Source organism: Macaca mulatta, chromosome 15, assembly GCF_049350105.2.
Source record: "Macaca mulatta isolate MMU2019108-1 chromosome 15, T2T-MMU8v2.0, whole genome shotgun sequence".
In the NCBI taxonomy this organism is placed as follows: domain Eukaryota; kingdom Metazoa; phylum Chordata; class Mammalia; order Primates; family Cercopithecidae; genus Macaca; species Macaca mulatta.
The window spans coordinates 123587919-123608490 of NC_133420.1; the positions used below are offsets into that span (position 1 = coordinate 123587919).

General features: G+C 49.6%; 2 protein-coding genes across 15 annotated transcripts in view; both read left to right on the forward strand.

Annotated features, from left to right (window-relative positions):
* Positions 1-20572, forward strand: part of SUSD3 (sushi domain containing 3) — a 399581-nt gene that overhangs the window by 312910 nt on the left and 66099 nt on the right. The gene's annotated exons all lie outside the window — the stretch shown is intronic.
* FGD3 (FYVE, RhoGEF and PH domain containing 3) overlaps positions 1-20572 on the forward strand; it is an 88436-nt gene that overhangs the window by 50258 nt on the left and 17606 nt on the right. For all 14 annotated transcript variants that reach the window (XM_028835335.2, XM_015117271.3, XM_077966338.1 and 11 more), the window contains exons 4-11: positions 4749-4838; positions 5859-5995; positions 7579-7735; positions 11918-12056; positions 12799-12857; positions 15147-15293; positions 17027-17119; positions 19378-19457. In XM_028835335.2, coding sequence (XP_028691168.2) covers positions 4749-4838; positions 5859-5995; positions 7579-7735; positions 11918-12056; positions 12799-12857; positions 15147-15293; positions 17027-17119; positions 19378-19457 — 902 coding nt within the window. The remainder of the gene's footprint in view (positions 1-4748; positions 4839-5858; positions 5996-7578; positions 7736-11917; positions 12057-12798; positions 12858-15146; positions 15294-17026; positions 17120-19377; positions 19458-20572) is intronic.

The window sequence follows — 20572 nt, forward strand, 5'->3', positions numbered from 1 at the left end:
ATGAGGTGTTAAAGTCTCCAACCATTATTGTGTTGGAGATCTATCTTTCCTTTTATATCTAATAATATTTACTTTCTATATCTAGGTGCTCTGGTATTCAGTGCATATATATTTATAATTATATTCTCCTCCTGAATTAATCCCTTTATTATGTAATGCCTTTCTTTGTTTATTTTTATAGTTTTTGACTTGAAGTCTTCTTCATCTGATATAAGTATAGCTACTCCTGCTTGTTTTGGGTTTCTGTTTACATGGACTATGTCTTTTCACCCTTGACTTTCAGTTTATGTGTGTCTTTACAGGTAAGGGGAGTTTCTTGTAGACAGCATATAGTTGGGTCTTGGTTTTTTGATCCATTCAGCTAGTTTATCTTTTAAATGGAGGAATTTAATCTATTTACATTCAAGATTATTATTGATTGGTGAGAACTTAACTCCTGTCATTTTATTGATTGCATTCTGGTTGTTTTGTATATCTTTTGTTACTTACCTCCTCTCATTATTTATTTTTGTAGCTGGATGGTTTTCTGCAGTGATAAGGTTTGATTCATTTCTTTCCTTCTTTGTGTATCAGCTTTATCAGTGAGTTTTATAGTTTTACATGTTCTCACGATGGTGTTTATTGTCTTTTCACTTCCAGATATAAGACTGTCTTGAGCATTTCTTTTTTTTTTTTTTTTTTTTTTTTTTTTTTGAGACGGAGTCTCGCTCTGTCCCCCTGGCTAGAGTGCAGTGGTGCGATCTCGGCTCACTGCAAGCTCCGCCTCCCGGGTTCACGCCATTCTCCTGCCTCAGCCTCCTGAGTAGCTGGGACTACAGGCACCCGCCACTGTGCCCGGCTAATTTTTTGTATTTTTAGTAGAGACGGGGTTTCACCATGGTCTTGATCTCCTGACCTTGTGATCTGCCTGCCTCGGCCTCCCAAAGTGCTGGGATTACAGGCGTGAGCCACCACGCCCGGCCGAGCATTTCTTATAAGACTGGTCTAGTGGTGATGAATTCCCTTAGTTTTTGCTTGTCGGTTAAAGATTTTATTCCTCCTTCCTTTCTGAAGAATAGCTGGGAGGATTGCTTGAGCTCCTCCTGGGTTGGAATGGCAGACTGTTCTTTTAGCTGAAAGTGTGGCAGTGAGGGTTGGTTTCCCTGCTGTGCAGGAACAGAGTCACAGCTGATCCTGGGCCCAAGCTCTATGCAGCTGGGGCTGTGGCATTCAACCACTCATGTGGTCTTTGTGGAATGGAGATGGAGCCCCAATGCTGGAGAGGTACAGTAGCTACTGCCTGGAGCACTCTGGAGGTGGCTCTGGTCTCAGGATGGTGCCATGCCACAGCAGCCTGGTTCACAGTGGGTGCTTGGGGGGGTGGGGCATGTACACTTTGTGATCCTAATCTGGGCGATGTAGCTGTGCGAATTCTCACAGCTCTCCAAACTGGGCTTGGGGCTTGCAAGGAATGTGGGATTCTCTCGTGTTGTACTTTTTCCCTGCAAAGGAATGTCCCTCCTGACTCTGGATAGATGCTATCTGGTTGGAGGGAGATGGGACCACTAGAGGCTGGGTGCCTCCACACTGCTCTCCCAGTCATCACAGGTTCATCTCTACTCCACCACTCACTCCAGCGCCAGCCAAAGCTTAGTTTTTTGTGCCTTCGTCTTTTCCTGGGATGAGGGGAATGCCAGGTGTTTCTACTCAGCCATCTTACTGCTGTCACTCTCCTTCTTTTTTTTTGGTACAAGGTCTCACTATGTTGCCCAGGATAGCCTCGAACTCCTGGGCTTAAGTGACCCACCTCAACCTCCTGAGTAGGTGGGACTATAGGTGTACACCATTGCATCCAGCCTTGTAACAATTTTTGCTGTAAAGTCTATTTTATCTAAGTATGGCCACTCCTGCTCTCTTTTGGTTACCATTTGCACAAAATATCTTTTTCCATCCTGTCACTTTAAGCCTATATGTGTCCTTATATCTAAAGAGAGTCTCTTGTCAACAGTATATAGTTGGGGGCTGTTATTTTTTATTTTTTTTTTTTTTGAGACGGAGTCTTGCTCTGTCGCCCAGGCTGGAGTGCAGTGGCGCGATCTCGGCTCACTGCAAGCTCCGCCTCCCGGGTTCACGCCATTCTCCTGCCTCAGCCTCCCGAGTAGCTGGGACTACAGGCGCCCGCCACCACGCCCGGCTAATTTTTTGTATTTTTAGTAGAGACGGGGTTTCACCGTGGTCTCGATCTCCTGACCTTGTGATCCGCCCGCCTCGGCCTCCCAAAGTGCTGGGATTACAGGCGTGAGCCACTGCGCCCGGCTGGGGGCTGTTATTTTTAATCCATTCAGCCACTATGTCTTTTTTTTTCTTTTTTTTTGAGATGGAGTCTTGCTCTGTTGCCCAGACTGGAGTGCAGTGGCACAATCTCAGTTCACTGTAACCTCTGCCTCTTGGGTTCCAGTGATTCTCCTGCCTCAGCCCCCTGAATAGCTGGGATTACAGGTGTGTGCCACCATGCCCGGCTACTTTTTGTATTTTTAGTAGAGACGGGGTTTTACCATGTTGGTCAGGCTGTCCTCAAACTCCTGACCTCATGATCCCCCCACCTTGGCCTCCCAAAGTGCTGGGATTACAGGCGTGAACCACCATGCCCAGCCGCCAATATGTCTTTTGATTGGGAAGTTTAATCCATTTACATTTAAAGTAGTTACTGATAGGAAAGGACCATTTGGTTGTTTTCTGTATGTCTTATAGGTTTTTTGTGTCCCTCCTTTACTCTCTTACTGCCTTTCTTTGTGTTTCATTGATTTTTTTGTAGTGATACAGTTTTATTTCCTTCTCATTTCCTTTTTTATCTGTAGATAATTTTATTTGTGGTTACCATTGCAATTACTTAAAACATTTTAAAGTCATAGCATTCTATTTTAAACTAATAACAACTTCAATCACATGCAAAAACTCTTTTACAGTTTCACTTCCCTCTCCCTACTGTTATTGATATCATGAGTTCATCTTTATTTATTCGTATAGACTTAAATGTTTAAATGTTTTTGTAATTTAAATTCTATGCACCAAAAGGACAATAGTACAAATTATCGTATTTATCCATGTGTTCACCTTTACTAAGAACCTTATATTATCATGTGGTTTCATGTTGCTTTTTACCATCCTTTTGTTTCAACATAAAGGACCCCTTAATCTTTTTTATTTTAGAGCAGATTTAATGGTAAAGAACTCCCTCAGCTTTTGTTTAACTGGAAAAGTATTTATTTCTCCATTTTTTTTTTTTTTTTTTTTTTTGAGACGGAGTCTTGCTCTGTCACCCAGGCTGGAGTGCAGTGGCCAGATCTCAGCTCACTACAAGCTCCGCCTCCCGGGTTTATGCCATTCTCCTGCCTCAGCCTCCTGAGTAGCTGGGACTACAGGCGCCCGCTACCTCACCCGGCTAGTTTTTTGTATTTTTTAGTAGAGACGGGGTTTCACCGTGTTAGTCAGGATGGTCTTGATCTCCTGACCTCGTGATCCGCCCGTCTCGGCCTCCCAAAGTGCTGGGATTACAGGCTTGAGCCACCGCGCCCGGCCTGTTTCTCCATTTTTGAAGGACAGTTTTGTCAAATACAATATTCTTAGTTGACAGTTGTTTTTTTTTCCTTTGAGCACGTTGAATGTATCCTCCCTCTACCTTCTGGTTTGCAAAGTTACCACTGACAAATCCTCTGATAATCTTATGGAAGACCCTTATGTGAGACAAATTACTTTTCTCTCACTGCTTTCAAGATTTTCTTTGTATATTTGACTTTAGACAGTTATATAGTGTCTTGATATGGTTCTCTGTTGATTTACTCCAGTTGGAGGTCTTTGAGATTCATGAATTTTTAAGTCCATTGCTTTCCTCAAATTGGGGAAATTTTCAGCCATTATTTCTGTAAATAAACTCTTTGCCCCTTTCTCTCTCTTCTCCTTTGGAACTTACATGTGCATATATTGATCTACTTGATAGTGGCCCATACATCCCTTAGGCTCTCCTTGCTCTTCTTCTTCTTTTTTTTTTTTTTTCTTATCTGACTCTCTGATTTCAAATGACCTCTCTTCAAGTTTGCTGACTTTTTCTTCTGCCTGATCAAGTCTGCTGTCAAACCCCTCTTAAAAATTTATCGGTTCAGTTAAAGTGTATTTCAGCTCCAGAATGTCTGGTTTGTCCTTTTTAATAGTTTCTGTCTCTTTGTTGATATTCTCACTTTGTTCATGCATCATTTCCTGATTTTGTTTTTTAGTCATCTATCTGTTCTCTTTTATCTCATTGAGCATCTTTATGACAACTGTTTAGATGTTTTTTTTCTCAAGCAGCTCATAGATCTGTGTTTCCTTAGGATCAGTTTTGGAGTTTTTTATTTTGTTCCTTTGATTGGGCTACATTTTTCTGTTTCTTTGTAGCTAATTTTATTTTGCTCTCCAATATATTTTGAGGTGGTTGCTGCAACTGCTCTGTAGTCAAAGGCCCAGGAGGGTGGAGTTATCTTTGGGCTAGAGAGGCTTTTGGGGGACTGCCAGAAACTACTGTGCTTTTCCCAAAATCTTCCATGCGAATATCATCTATGAGAACTGAGCACCACATTGCCATCACAGTGGCCCCCTCCTGTCCCCGCTCCTGCCCCTGTGGCCTCCTGCCGCCCCCATGGTCCCTGGTTCTCCTGCACACAGTGGCAGCCTGTTAGGTGCCGATTCCCCAAGACTCATCTTCCCCAGGTGAGCTGCATCTCTTCTCTCCACAGCACTCTGGCCCGCAGAAGCTTCTCCACATTGCCCAGGAGCTCCTGCACACCGAGGAGACCTATGTGAGGCGGCTGCACCTGCTGGACCAGGTAGCCCACATGGCTTGGGGGCCCACCTTAGTCCACTCCCAGAGTTTCAGTTGGCAGTTTCAGTATCTCTTAGCATTGGCTGGGCATTACAGGTGCAGTATGAATGACTTAAATACTAAAACTCAGACAAATTTAAGTCTGGTCTACAAACTTTTTTTTTTTTCTTTTGAGACAGAGTCTCATTCTGTCGCCCAGGCTGGAGTTCAGTGGTGAGATCTTGGCTCACTGCAACCTCCGCCTCTTGGGTTCAAGTGATTCTCCTGTCTCAGCCTCCCGAGTAGCTGGGACTACAGGTACATGCCACTATGCCTGGCTAATTTTTGTATTTATAGTAGAGATGGGGTTTCACCACATTGGTCAGGCTGGTCTTGAACTCCTGACCTCAGGTGATCCACCAGCCTCGGCCTCCCAAAGTGCTGGATTACAGGTGTGAACCAGCACGCCCATCCTAGAAACTTATTTTTTGTTTTCAGTGCTTATGGCTCTGAGGAAAAGGCTTTGCCAAGTCACCTGTGGGACATTTCATTCTGGCAGCTGCATGATCTGAGCATGTACATGGCTTCTGGATGTTTTTCTGCATAAATAGTCGGGACAGGGGTTGCCACTCATCCCTATCCACATGACAATGTGGGGTTTATGAGCTCAGGAAATAAAGCACCTGTGGAAGCCGGGGTTTTGACAGACGGTGCTGCTGCTGTTTTTATCTGAGGAGATAGAAAAGGAAGTCTGAACCTTCCATTTCGCGTGAGAGGTGGCTGAGGAAAGATGTCCTTCCCTGTCCTCAGGGGACTGTCCCTGCCGCACCCACATTCCTAAGTCATAAGTGAGCTTGCATTAAGACCATGAGAGTGTCTGAACCAGTTCGATGAAAAGGGAGGACAATAATTCTGAAGTTCATTAAGAAAACACAAGGTGGCAGCAGCGGCCCCTCCCGAGCGCCCTCACCTGTGGCCGAAGCGGGACGCAGCTGTGCTCAGCGGAAGAGGCTCACTGGCCACACGTGGGCTTCTCTATGCTCAGGTTTTCTGCACCAGGCTGACGGATGCGGGGATCCCTCCAGAAGTCATCACGGGCATATTCTCTAACATCTCTTCCATCCACCGCTTCCACGGGCAGTTCCTGCTGCCGGAGCTGAAGACGCGGATCACGGAGGAGTGGTGAGTACCGTCTGCGGATGCCCGTGGGGCCCCTCAAGTGGTCTCTAGACCTGGGTTCATGTGCCTGAGAGCCAGGCAAGCGCTGGGGGACTGTCCCATGGTGGCTGGGCGCCTCCCTTCTCTGCACGGTCTGGGTCCGGTCCAGACTCCACCCCTTCCTGGTTGGTGACCTTGACCGGCCACTTACGGTCTCCAAGGCTTAGTTCCTGAGAAAGCAGATGATGCGGAATGAAGGGCTTTTAACGCCCCCCTCGGGGCTCTGAAACTAAAATGAGGTTTGACATCTGGAAACACCACACAGTGGATAATGCTAGTTGGTTTTCTTTTCCCTCCTAGCTTATACTCCACCTTTGTTTTAAAAATGCTATTTTTCCCCCTCAACAGTGGACATCAGATCCTCCTCCTGCTGTCCCTGGGGCCTGTCCCTCCGTCCCACTAATGCTTCTGTTCATTAGCAGAGGGACAGCTCAGTGCAAGTCACAATTCATGAAACTTCCCAGGCGTGGCCCCCAGGCTCATCAGTTCGCCACGTTGCGTGTTACCTTTCCCCTCATTCTGGGTGCCAGCTGCTGTTTGACTTAGGGTCTCTGCTGCCTGCCCCGTTCGCAGGCCCGGCTTCCCTCTGCATCAGGAGCCAGGCCCTTCTGTGTCCCGCAAGCCTGTTCTCCAAGCTGCAGCCCAGGAGACCACAGAGGCTTGGCTGGAATGGGAAGCCAGGGGGAGCCTTTTCACCTGTTGCTCAGGGAGGCACTATGTCAATTCATAAATCTGTACAAGGACATGGTCCAGCTGCCGAGCAGGTTACATTGTGTCCCCAAGGCAGTCAGGACTGGATGCGGCCTTCTGGCTGACAAAATCCATGCTTGCTAGAGACAGGTTTTCTCCTGCAAGGCCCTGGAGACTGCTAACTCATGAGCGCACCTGTGACCTCCTCTGCTCCTTTTATAACAGCACAGGGGTCCGGTGACTTAGCCACCCTGCCCTTTGGATCTTTAAATTAAATGTATGAGTGCAGTTCAGTCACGCCTCAGTGATGGCTTTGTGCTGGTGGCTTTTTTCTTTCTTTTTGAAACAGTCCTAAGGACAAAGACGATTAGTGTATGTTTCTGTTTCTTGAAAATTATTTGCAAATCCCTGTCCAAAGCAGCTTTTTTCATTATCAGTACTACAAAGAGTTGCTTTCCCCAGGACTTTGCCAGCATTGAATAGAACCATTGTTTCTAATCTTTGCCCATTTAAAAGGAGCATAATGGTATTTTGTTGGTTCTCTTTGATAGCTGTGGGTCATCATTCAGGTGATTCTGCTACTACTGCTATCTCCTGTGTCTGGGGCACTGGTTCTAAGCTTGCAGCTTGCGCTTTCAACTGTTTTACAGGCACCTTTCATTTAATTGCCCTGTTAACTATTTTCTACTCTACATGACATAGGGGAGGAAACTAAAGCTCAGAGAGGGTGACCAATTTGCTCACCATCACACAGAGCTGGCCGCCACCCCACACTCCCCTGGTGGAGTTCATGTCCACTAACCTCGGAGCCCCCATTGCACCCAGCTATTTCTCTGATGATTCACTTCTCCGCGAAGGGACACAAACCCACGGCTCGGGGACATCCTGCAGAAGCTGGCCCCATTCCTAAAGATGTACGGCGAGTACGTTAAGAACTTTGACCGAGCCGTGGGGCTGGTGAGCACGTGGACCCAGCGCTCCCCACTGTTTAAGGACGTCATCCACAGCATCCAGGTAAGGCGGGCAGCGGGAGTGTGGACATGGATGTTCTCAAGACGCACAGAGCCCGGTGTTTTATTTAAAAAAAAAAAAATATATATATATATATATATATATAAACTCCAAAAAGTAATATATGACATTACTGAAATTTTGGAACATAGAGAAAATTAGGAAAATTATGAGATGTGTCCAGATGCTCTGTTGTTGCTTTGAGCATTACAATAACTCCCAGAGACGAATCAGCATTCCCATTGGAAAATTGTGGCTCAAGAGGCTGTGCAAGCTGCAGCATCACAAGCTATTATCTGATGGAACCTGAATTCAAAGGACAGTCTGATTCCACAGTGTCCCTCGATATCTAGTGCAGGCATTTTTGTTTATATGTTACATTGCTTTTTTCTTTTTCGCTTTCTGCTAACAGCCTCCTCATAGCCCTGGCTGCTCTTATCTCCTGTAGGGTTGGTCTCTTTCTTCTTGATTCACAAGGCTTTTATATGCTAAGAACATCAACTGCTTTCTCTCATGCATGTCACAGATTATTTTCCCCCATCTTTTATTTTTTATTTTATTCTTTTATTGAGACAGCGTCTCACTCTGTCGCCCAGGCTGGAGTGCAGTGGCACGATCTCGGCTCACTACAAGCTCTGCCTCCTGGGTTCGCACCATTCTTCTGCCTCAGCCTCCGGAGTAGCTGGGACTACAGGCGCCCGCCACCATGCCCGGCTAATTTTTTTGTATTTTTAGTAGAGATGGGGTTTCACCGTGTTAGCCAGGATGTCTCGATCTCCTGCCCTCGTGATCCACCCGCCTCGGCCTCCCAAAGTGCTGGGATTACAGGTGTGAGCCACCACGCCCGGCCCAGAATTTTTTATTTTTAAGTACTTCCTCTCACCACTTCTTAAAATGTAAAGCTTATTTTTAAATGCATTTCCCACTACCCAAGACTGTATAACCCCATCTCTACTAAAAATACAAAAATTAGCTGGGCGTGGCAAGCCTATAGTCCCAGCTACTCTGAAGGCTGATTCAGGACAGTGGGTTGAACCGAGAGGCAGAGGTTGCAGTGAGCTGAGATTGTGCCACTGCAGTCCAGCCTGGACAACAGAGAGAGACTGTCCCCCAGACCCCCCACCGTTAAAAAAAAAAAGAAAGAAAAAAAACCACACAAAATTCGGATTAATTTGGTTTTCTTCCCGGGTTGCCAATCAAGCTGGCAACTCCCATCTAGGCTTCAGAATGAATTAAGGGAAGGGCATACTCTATGTAGACACTGAGACAGTGAAATTAGTCACATGGCCACGTGGCGTAATGATACGTGTGTGCTGTCGAGCTTGAATGAGCCCTTCCAGGGTGCAGCGAACAGTCACTCTCCTGGCACAGGCTGTGGTCCTCTGTCCATCCCTGGCAGACCCCGTTCTTGGGTCCAGCAAACCCTTAGGAGGCTAGACACTTTCTGGATTGGGATGCAGACACGTCTGCAGCAGCTACTGCAGCACTGCCATGTCCTGGATGATGTCTGCCTGGGGACACTTGAGGCAGACATGGTCCCGGTTGCAGGCCAGCCACTGGTCTGCACATCCCCTCACTGTAGGCAGGTTGGGCACAGGGCCAGGCAGGCTGTGGAGAGGGCTCTCCGCCGGGACTCAGTACTGTCCAGCCATTCTCTGAAGGTGACTTTGCCACCCCGGGGATCCCAGGCCATATCTGCAGACATTGGTGGTGCGCCCAGCATCTGGTGGGTCCAGGGATGCTGCAAAACACGTTGCAGTGGACAGGATGGCTCACTGCAGAGAATTCTCTGACCTGAGTGTCCATAGTGCCCAGGGTGAGAAGCCCTGGCATGGACAAAACAGGATCGCGTGACAGTCAAGTTTCCCGTGGCCTTTTGCAGGTTTCCTTCCTTTATTCCGAAGCATATTTTAAACTTTAAACTTTTATTTTGAAATAACTTTAAACCTTTACAGGAAAGTTGCAAAAATGCCAAATTGTTATGCACTATTAACATTTTGTTAATAGTCTTACTTTATTATTCTCTCTAAACTCCTACAAATGATGATGACTTTTGAGCGTTTCGAGACTAAGTTGCAGACACCGTAACCCTTTGTCACTAAATGTGAACAAGGATATTCTCTTGCGTACTCCCAGCTCAGTGATCAAAATCGGGGATTTTACACAGACGTCCTGGTGCTGTCTACTCCGCAGCCCACACTCAGATGTCACCGATTGTCCCAATAACGTTCTTGTTTTCTGGTCCATAACCCAGCCCAGGGCTGCACATTGCTCTCATGATTGTGTTTGGCTTCCTGGGTCTGGAGCAGGCCTAGGTCCTTGTCTTTTTGAGGGGTGCAGGCTAGCTACTTGTAGACTGCCTGCTTGGGCTTTTCTGCTGTTTGTCCAGTTTGACTGAGGCTGTGCCTTTTCCCAGAGTGAGGCTGTGTTCTTCTCCCTGCGTTCTGCCTGGTGGCTCAGTCTCTGCGTCCTGGGGATATTGACTTGATTAAGGGCGTGTCTGCCAGGACTCCTCAGGTGAAGCTGGGTTTTTCCCCCAATTAATACGTTTCTTGGCCAGGCGCAGAAGCTCACGCCTGTAATCCCAGCACTTTCGGAGGCCGAGGTGGGTGGATCACCTGAGGTCAGAAGTTCGAGACCAGCCTGGGCAACATAGTGAGACCCCCCCCCCCCATCTCTACTAAAAATACAAGAATTAGCTGGGTGTGGTGGCACACACATGCCTGTAATCCCAGCTACTCGGGAGGCTGAGATAGGATAACTGCTTGAGCCAGGGAGGCAGAGGCTGTAGTGAGCCAAGATCACTCCACTACATTCCAGCCTGGACGATAGAGCAAGACTCCATTAAAAAAAAAAAAAAAGGTTTCAGCCAGGTGTGATGGCTCACACCTATAATCCCAACACTTTGGGAGGCCGAGATAGGCAGATCACGAGGTCAGGAGTTCGAGACCAGCCTGACTGACATGGTGAAACCCTGTCTCTACTAAAAAATACAAAAATTAGCCAGGTGTGATGGTGGGTGCCTGTAATCCCAGTTACTCAGGAGGCTGAGGCAGGAGAATCGCTTGAACCTGGGAGGCGGAGGTTGCAGTGAGCTGAGATGGCGCCATTGCACTTCAGCCTGGAAAATAGCGAGAGTCCGTCAAAAGAAAGAAAGAGAGAGAGAGAGAGAGGGAGGGAGGAAGGAAGGAAGGAAGGAAGGGAGGAAGGAAGAATAAAAACAAGTTTCTTGTAGGGAGATACTTGGAGATTATGTCAATATGTTGCTGGAAACAGTCGCTTTTATGAAGATTTGGGTTTATCTCACCCTGTTGTATCCCAGGCATTTTTGAGCTCATCTGAGCTGGAAGCCATTCTGTTCTGGGCCCTGAGCCGGGTGAGGGTGGTTGAGACCCTCAAGTTGCTGGCAGGTGGGTGGGGAAGCTGGTGGACAGGATGACAGCGGCAGTAGGCCCTCACAGGCTGCCCAATGGGCATCGTCAGGGGGAGGCAGAGGCAAAGTGGCCCGGGCAGGAGGACCCGAGTGGGGACCACAGAGGTGACAGGGTGGCAGCATTCAGCACACGTGTCTGGGGTTCGGGTACCAGACGGAGACATGGCAGCAAGGAGGTGCTGCAGGGTGGGAGGCAGGCACGGGGAGCCAGTGAGCAGTGCTGGGCACGGGTGGGGTGCAAGGGTCTCAGCACCCGACTGGAACACTGGTGCGTTTATGTCGAGCGCGATCTGCAGGAGGACTCCCCAGCGGCTTCTAGGCATGAGGACGGGCCCTGGCCCGATTCCCAGTGGGGAGAGTTGGGCGAAGCTCTGCCTGATTTCTCAGCAGAGGGGTCAAGGGAGCCCTGCATAGGCCCACGGGTGGGTGGGGAGTAGGGAGAACCCACTCTTGAGAGGAGACAGTCCCGTCCAGGCATTTATTTTCTCCACCGAGGATGCATGTAAGAGAGCCAGCTCTGGGCCAAGGGCCATAGCCTGGGGTTCCAGTCCTTGCTCCATTGGTCAGTCTCTCCGAGCCTCAGTTTCCCCCATTGTAAAGTGTGGTCTGTGCCAGCCATGTCTTGAAGGGCAGTCAGTTCCGGGCAGCCAGTTCCAGGCAGCCTCCTGGGGCTGTGGTGGCCAGAAGCTGTGGCGGGGCCGGCGTCCACACACGTGTCCTTGGGGTGCCCCATGCTCCCTCTGTCCCCACAGAAGCAGGAGGTGTGTGGAAACCTGACGCTGCAGCACCACATGCTGGAGCCCGTGCAGAGGGTCCCCCGGTACGAGCTGCTGCTCAAGGACTATCTGAAGAGGCTCCCGGAGGACGCCCCAGACCGGAAGGACGCGGAGAGTAAGCTGGGGCCAAGGGTTCCCAGGAGGGCACAGGGGCACCTGCCAAGAACTGTGGGAGTGGGGAGAGAGGGGGAGAGAGAGTCGTGGGGTCGTGGGGGTAGGGGAGAGAGAAACAGAGAGACCAGAGGGAAAGAGACAGAGACAGGGGAGGGAGAGAGATGGAGACAGAGAGAGAGATGAGACATTGGGGAAAGAGAGGGAGAGGGAGGGAGAAACAGAGGGGAGGAGAGAGAGACACACAGACAGAGGAAGGAGAGAGAGAGAAAGAGAGAGAAAAAGTGAGACCCCTAACAGCCCAGGAAGGGACTTAGTGTCTTTGAGGGCAGAGAAAAATCTCCCCTGCTTGAAGTATGCGGGTAAACATTGGTCTAGGGAAGGTGCTACTAAATGCTGGCCCCGTTCAGAGCTTAGGCCCCAGAAATGGGCCTTATGGGGCTGGTGGGGGCTGCTCCTGGTCCAGTCACTGCCTGGTGTGGCTGGCAGGTAGCCCGGGCAGGCGTCTGCAGGATTGTGGGAGCCCCCTGCCTGGTATTGGCCCCAGCAGAAGGGATGTGTCTGCAGGGTCAGAGGCAGGGTCACCCCCTTCCTCTGGGCCAGTCCTCTAGAGTAGCCCAGGCACCATAGGAAAGGCCGACAGCAGAGACAGATCCTCTCTCTGGAGGCAGCTGCCCTGGAGCCCCTCAGGCAAGCAAAAATGGAGCCACCGTGGCCCCAGGCTGAACCCAGTCTTCCTCCTGCAGGATCCTTGGAGCTTATCTCCACAGCCGCCAACCACTCTAATGCTGCCATTCGGAAAGTGGTGAGTGTGGGGCTCCGGCGGGGACCAGCAGGGTGGTGAGCAACAGTGAGGGCCGGGGGCCCTTGTGGGCCAGCCCTTCGCCCCCATCCTTCGGGGGGCTCCACGAGTGACTCCTTTACTCCTCTACTCCCGTCCCCAGGGGGGTGAGCTGGACAGCCCCGCCCCTTGCTATGATAGATCTGTGTCCGTGGTGAGTTATTTAACGCTCTATGCCTTAGTTTCCCCATCTATAAAATGGGAGCCCTGACAGCCTGTCTCATTGGGCATCTGTGGAGACTAAAAGAATCACTCTGGCCGGGCGCGGTGGCTCACACCTGTAATCCCAGCACTTTGGGAGGCTGAGGCGGGCGGATCACGAGGTCAGGAGATCGAGACCATCCTGGCTAACATGGTGAAACCCCGTCTCTCCTAAAAATACAAAAAATCGGGCATGGTGGCGGGCACCTGTAGTCCCAGCTGCTCGGGTGGTTGAGGCAAGAGAATGGCATGAACCCGGGAGGCGGAGCTTGCAGTGAGCCGAGATCCCACCACTGCACTCCAGCCTGGGCGACAGAGCCAGACTCCATCTCAAAAAAAAAAAAAGAAAGAAAGAAAGAAAGAAAAAAAAAAAAGAAAGAAAGAAAGAAAAAAAAAAAAAAGAATAAACAAAAACCAGGGAAAAAAAAAAAAAGGAATTTCCTTTGTTTTCTAAGTATCCATTATGTTCCAGGTACTTCCCCTAGGCAGTTTCATTTAATTATCCAAATCCGGGTCTTTTCTCCCAAAACTCACACACCTCTCAGAGAATGGCTGTTTCATGACCCCTAAAACGCTAAAGACAGTGAGAGCTGCAACATATCCAGGGTCAGCCCCAAGTCCTGCCCCACAAAGCGGTCTCCGGCCTGCCCCAGACAGTGTCGGCCACGTGGGTACCGTGGAACTCAGCCCTAGATGGCCTGAGCCCATGGCAACTTTTGTGTTCAAAAGCCTCAGCAAGGCCAGGCAGGGTGGCTCACGGCTGTACTCCCAGCACTTTGGGAGGCCGAGGCGGGCAAATCACTTGAGGTCAGGAGTTCGAGACCAGCCTGGCCAACATGGTGAAACCCATCTCTACTAAAAATACAAAAATTAGGCGTGGTGGCGCGCACCTGTAAGCCACTGGGTGTGGGGGAGCACTCCACATAGAATGCTCAGAACAGGACCTGGTGCAGGAAGTGTCAGTGCTCAGTGTTACTGTCATTCATTCACTCACTAAAGGTGCATTAGTCCCTTCATGGACTGGCTCTGTGCTCACCCAGCCCCCTAGGACATGACAGGTGCACACCCAGCCCTCCTACTGCACACCAGGTGCTTGCCCAGCCCTCCCAGTACATGCCAGGTGCATACAGTTCTCCACTATTAGACACCAGCTGCACACGCAGCCCCCCAGTACGTACCAGGTTCACACCCAGCCCCCGGTACACACCAGCTGCACACCCAGCCCCCAGTAATGGGCAGGTGCACAGCCAGCTCCCCTGTGTATATACCAGGTACCTGCCCATTCCCCCAGTTCTCAAAAGACCCTCACCCCTACCCTGGTCTGCTCCTCTAAGCTCTCTGCTGCTGGCTCCTCTAGTGCCTCCCACACCCTGTGCCCACTTGCACCTACCTGCATTGGTGCCGGAGACAGAAGGGTCAGCCAAACCCACCTGCCTCCAGGGTATACAGGCTGAGATCACTCAGGTCCAAGGACGGGGCTTCTGAGGCACGGCAGGTCCAGACTCGGACACGTGACTGTTGTCGAGGTTGCTGCAGGCTCAGCTCTGCCTTCCGCTGCACTGGCATCCGGCTCAAAGCTGGGCCATGAGCTTTGACCTCGTCCCATCGCACTTCTGGGTGCTGGTTACCCACGTGACCACCCCAGCAGTCACCATGGCCAGGGAAAGGTGACATATGGATTGTCCGAGTCTGGGTCTCAGACACTCAACTGACCTCTCTGTGCCTCAGTTTCCTTGTCTGTAAAATGACGATAACAATGGCACTCTCCTCACTAGGTGAGTTAAAACGTGTATCATATGTAGAACAGCACCTGGCTCACAGCATGGTTAGCTCTGTTGCTGTTTATCATTGTTACTATGTTCTGCATGGCGAACTCCTTGTCATCCTTCAATACTCAACTCAAACATCACTCTGATTTCCCTCCCACCCCTGTCAGTAGCTCATTGTCCTCTCTGGATTCTGAGCCACAGTTGCAGGGAAGGGCTCCGCGTATCTCTAGGTTACCAGCCACTTTCACAGACCTTTGGTGCCTGAGCCCCATGTCTCTTGCAGGAGAAAATGCACAAGCTCTTGGAGGTGTACGAGCAGCTGGGTGGGGAAGAGGACATTGTCAACCCGGCCAATGAGCTGATCAAGGAGGGCCAAATCCAGAAGCTGTCAGCCAAGAACGGCACCGCCCAGGACCGCCACCTCTTCCTGGTGAGCCTGGCTCCTGCCAGCCCAGCCGCAGAGCCTCCCTTGCCATTTGTCTCAAGCCCAGGGCAGTGCCAGCAGGGCTCTGGCTGCCCAAGGACATGGCTCTTCTGTGGCCTCTCCTACTGGGACTCTGGCTCCCTCTCAGACCCTCAGCATCCCTTCCCTAGCCACAGGGAGCCTCGCTTCTCCACATCCAGACACCAGACTTTTGCCAGCGGCTTCTCCCCATTTGCTGCAAATATCTCATTTTTTAATCCCTCACAGCCAATACCTCTTTCCTCCCCAGAATTGAGCAGACTCCAGCTTGTAGCAACCAGGAGAGCACAGAGAACTGTAGCAGCAAATCATGTTTTCAACTATTCCTAAGCCAAACCCTGGCCGGGAGGGAGGGGAAGGCGGGATGGAAGTGTAATTCGAGACCCACCCCGGGTGCCGTGGCGCAGTAGAAACAGATATGGTTCTTCTTTCCTCCTCTATTTTCCTCTAGCTTCTAATTCTCTTTAAATAAACAATTATTTCTTTGAAAGTTTTTTTTAAGTTTTTAAAAATTATGTTAACTAAAACTCATTTTTGCTTTACAATTCTGAGTTTTGACTAATACAGTTGTGACCACAATCAAGTTACAGAACAGTTTTTTGGTTTTTGTTTTTTTTTTTTTTAAGACACAGTCTCGCTCTGTCTCCCAGGCTGGAGTGCAGTGGCTCAATCTCGGCTCACTGTAACCTCCACCTCCCGGGTTTAAGCAGTCGTCCTGCCTCAGCCTCCCGAGTAGCTGGGATTACAGGCACGTGCCACCACACCCGGCTAATTTTTGTATTTTTAGTAGACACAGGGTTCACCATGTTGGCCAGGCTGCTCTCGAACTCCTGACCTCAGGTGATCCACCCACCCAAAGTGCTGGGATTACAGGTGTGAGCCACTGCGCCTGGCCAAGTTACAGAACAGTTTGATCACTGCCCTCCTCCCACCAAAATTCCCTTGTCCCACCCCTTTGTGGGCAAATGCTCCCCTGCCCTGGCAACCATGGATCTCTTCTTTGTTGCTAGAATTTTGCCTTTCCTGAATGTCACATCAATGCCATGAGATGAGTCTGGCTCCTTTAGCTCCCCATGTGGGTTTGAGAGATTCATCCGTTTTGGTGAATGTATCAGTAGCTCATTCAAAAGTTTTGGTTTGGCTGGATGTGGTGGCTCACGCCTGTAATCCCAGCACTTTGGGAGGCTGAGGTGGGCGGATCACCTGAGGTCAGGAGTTCGAGACCAGCCTGGCCAACATAGTGAAACCCCATCTCTACTAAAAATATAAAAATTAGCCAGGCGTGGTAGCACCTGCCTGTAATTCCAGCTACTCGGAAGGCTGAGGCAGGAAAAGCTCTTAAATACGGGAGGTGGAGGTTGCAGTGAGCCAAGATTGTGCCATTGCACTTCAGCCTGGGCAACAAGAGCAAGACTCCGTCTCAAAAAAAAAAAAAAAAAGTTTTGTTTTTTTGATTATACAATTAGCTCATATTCATGGTTTAAAAATTTAAAAATAGAAATGAACAAAAATAAAGCTAGTCACTAGAGTCTCCTCACTCAAAGATGTAACCGTAGTTAAAATTACTGCACATATCTTTTAAAAATATTTTTCACTTTATAACGTTAAAAAAAATGAAAAGATCTCATGAAGCTCACTGGGGCTCTTGGGGGTGGCCTGCGGGCAGCTCCCGTTCCTCACCTGTGCCATCCCTCTTGCAGTTCAACAGCATGATCCTTTACTGCGTGCCCAAGCTACGGCTCATGGGCCAGAAGTTCAGCGTCCGGGAGAAGATGGACATCTCAGGCCTCCAGGTGGGTGAGCTCCTCCATCTCAAACCTGTCCCCCTGGAAGGGGCACTGAGCAGGGCTGGGAACACCGGGCTCTGGCTGCTGAGACACTCACCTCTGTGCAGCCTGGCACCCCTGCCTGCTTTTCCAAGCCACAGACCCCATCTGTGACCAAGGCATCGTCTCAGTCCTGGTGCCCCAGGCCGGAAGGGCAGGATTCCATCCCTCTCTGCTTCGCCCACCTGCCACGTTGCTGCCAACTCCCCTTTCTGCAGAGCCTTGGAGGATGCAGGGGGCAGTAGGGATGGCACCAGGACCTGGACCGAATCCTGTCACCTCTAAGACTGGGACTCGGGGCCCTATTTACAAACAAAAACATGAAGCCCAGGGTTGCAGGGAGAAATCCTGGCTGGGGCAAGGGCCTGCTTCCCTTCCCTGGTTCCTGGGTCCCGAGCTCTTTCCTGTCCTCCTGCACCGGAGCTGGGGGAGGGTTCCAGGCAGATCTGTAGCATGGTCCAGAATGACTTTTTTTTTTTTTGAGACGGAGTCTCGCTCTGTCGCCTAGGCTGGAGTGCAATGGCGTGATCTTGGCTCACTGCAATCTCCACCTCCTGGGTTCAAGGGATTCTCCTGCCTCACCCTCCCGAGCAGCTCCAATTACAGGTGCACGCCACCATGCCCAACTAATTTTTGTATTTTTAGTAGAGACGGGATTTCGCCATGTTTGCCAGGCTGGTCTCGAACTCCTGACCTTGTGATCCACCCACCTCAACCTCCCAAAGTGCTGGGATTACAGGCGTGAGCCACCGCGCCCAGCCTAGTTAGTCATTATTTTTAATGGTAGTTCTTAACCTGGAGTACAATGGCGTGATCTCGGCTCACTGCAATCTCCACCTCCTGGGTTCAAGGGATTCTCCTGCCTCACCCTCCCGAGTAGTTGTGATTATAGGTGCATGCCACCATGCCCAGCCAATTTTTGTATTTTTAGTAGAGACAGGGTTTCACCATGTTGGTCAGGCTGTTCTCAAACTCTTGACCTCATGATCCACCCGCCTCAGCCTCCCAAAGTGCTGGGATTACAGGCGTCAGCCACCATGCCCAGCCATGACTGATTTTTTATAGAGAAACACTAGAAAAGTGGTTTCTTCTAACTACTGTAAAAAGCCAGGCATGTAGTTTTAGTGGCTCACGCCTACAATCCTAGCACTTTGGGAGGCTGAGGCAGGAGGATCACTTGAACCCAGTTCAGGACCAGCCTTGGCAATGTAGTAAAACTGTGTCTCTATAAAAAATAAAAAATTAGCCAGGCATGGTGGTGCACATCTCTATTTCCAGCTACTTGGGAGGCTGAGGTGGGAGGATTGCTTGAGCCCAGGAGGTCAAGGCTGCATGATTGTGCCACTCACTGCACTCCAGCTTGGCTGACAGGGCAAGACCCTGTCTCAAAAATAACTTAAAAAAAATAATAAAACAACCTTAAAAAAAGGTATTTTCTCTAGTTAGTCTTTTATTTCTTAACCCGAATTCAGAGAATTTCAAGGTAAGAAGGGATTTTTGGTGGCATTAAGCAAATGACTACATATTTTGATTTAGCAAATGTTTTTGGAGCACCCATTCATTCAAAGCCCTCTCAACTCCCACTGCAATGAGACACGGAATAGGTGTGAGCTACCGCGCCCAGCCGTGGTCTCTGTGGTCTCATCCTGATGGAAGAGGATGGAATTTGAGGCTGTGGTTCTGTGAAGAAGTGACCCCATTTTCATTAGTTCTGGGCACGCATTGTCCTATTTACATCTCATCTCAGGGCGCACCTGCTCAGGGGCGCAGACTCTACAGGGTGGCTAAGGCCATCCTTGCTCTTCTCATCAGGTCCCTTTCCATCCTAAGGGGACGTGGCTGCTGTAGGGGGGCAGTGCCAGTGGTGCCTGTGGGGAATGGCTTGGCTTCGAGGAGGATGGATGGGGGCGACATGGGGAGGAAACCTGACAGGCTGGGTGTCGGGGGATGGATTTGGTCAGCAGAGTTCCAAGCACAGAAGATGAGCGGTCGCAGCTGTGTCTGAGCAGGGTAGGAGGCCCGCTGTTCCCGATGGACCAGCTCATGCAGCAGCCACGGTGACCTGGGCCTCTGCGCCCCTCTCCCTGAGAACTGTGGGGCTGCAGGCTCACCTCTGCTACCTCCTCGGGGAAACACTTCTAAGTCAGAAAATGTGAGGCTGGAGTTAAGGACCCGCTAAAATGACCAGCTGGGGTTTGCTTTGTTCTTTGTTCTTGCCCCTTCAGGTGCAGGATATCGTCAAGCCGAACACAGCACATACATTTATCATAACGGGAAGGAAAAGGTCCCTGGAGCTGCAGACGCGGTACGGAACGGGCTGTTTCTAGTGAATGTCTTTGACCTCATGTCTTCTTTTTCTAAACTGGATAACCTGCAATATATTTTTATTTATGTATGGCTTAAAATTTAACAGTACTCTTACCCAAACACCAGGGTGCCGTCTAGGTCCTGCTGCTTGCTGCACAGAAAGCCAATCACTGAGATGATTATTGCCAAGGAAGAAGCTTTAATTGGCCAAGGAGATAGGAACTCCGTCTCAAATCCATCTCCCTGACCAGCTAAAACTAGGGACACATACAGCAGGGAAGAAATGTAACAATGTGTAAGAAAACAGGAACTGGGGGGGCAAGGAAGCAATCATGATGGATAAAGGGTCTGGGCATCTCATTGTCTGGATGTGGTGACCTGGTGAGTTTCAGTCCCTTGATGGTTTTTTTGAGAGGCCTTAAGGTTACTGAGGAAGGAACTCAGATAAAACAAATGTTAACTTTCAAGCTTGAAGACTGGAAGGGTCAATTTGTATGTTTATCGGAAAAACTATCGATAGGATGATCAGGGCCCTTTCAGCACCAAGGGAAGTTGATGAAAATTAAGCCTCTGCCCACCTCCTGTTCAGCAGGCCCAGCACATTCTTAGTCCTCTCTTGAGTATTCTTCTAGGATTTTCTTTTCTTTCTTTTTTTTTTGAGACAGAGTTTCGCTCTTGTTGCCCAGGCTGGAGTGCAGTGGCGCAATCTCAGTTCACGGCAACCTCTGCCTCCCAGGTTTAAGTGATTCTCCTGCCTCAGCCTCCTGGGTAGCTGGGATTACAGGCGCCCGTCACCACACCTGGCTAATTTCTTGTTTGAGTGAAACCCCAGCGGGGTTTCACCATGTTGGCCAGGCTGGTCTCGCACTCTTGACCTCAAGTGATCCACCCACCGACTTGGGCTCCCAAAGTGCTGGGATTACAGGTGTTAGCCACTGCGCCTGGCCCCTTCTAGGATTTTCTATGCACATGCACCTGTATCTACGTTTTAAATCACAGATGGCTGTTTATACCTGTCCTGCATCTTGCTTTTTCACTTAATTTGTCAAGAATCATCCCATATCTGCACACCATTCCTAAAGCAACATAATTTTCCATTAATGATCATTAGCT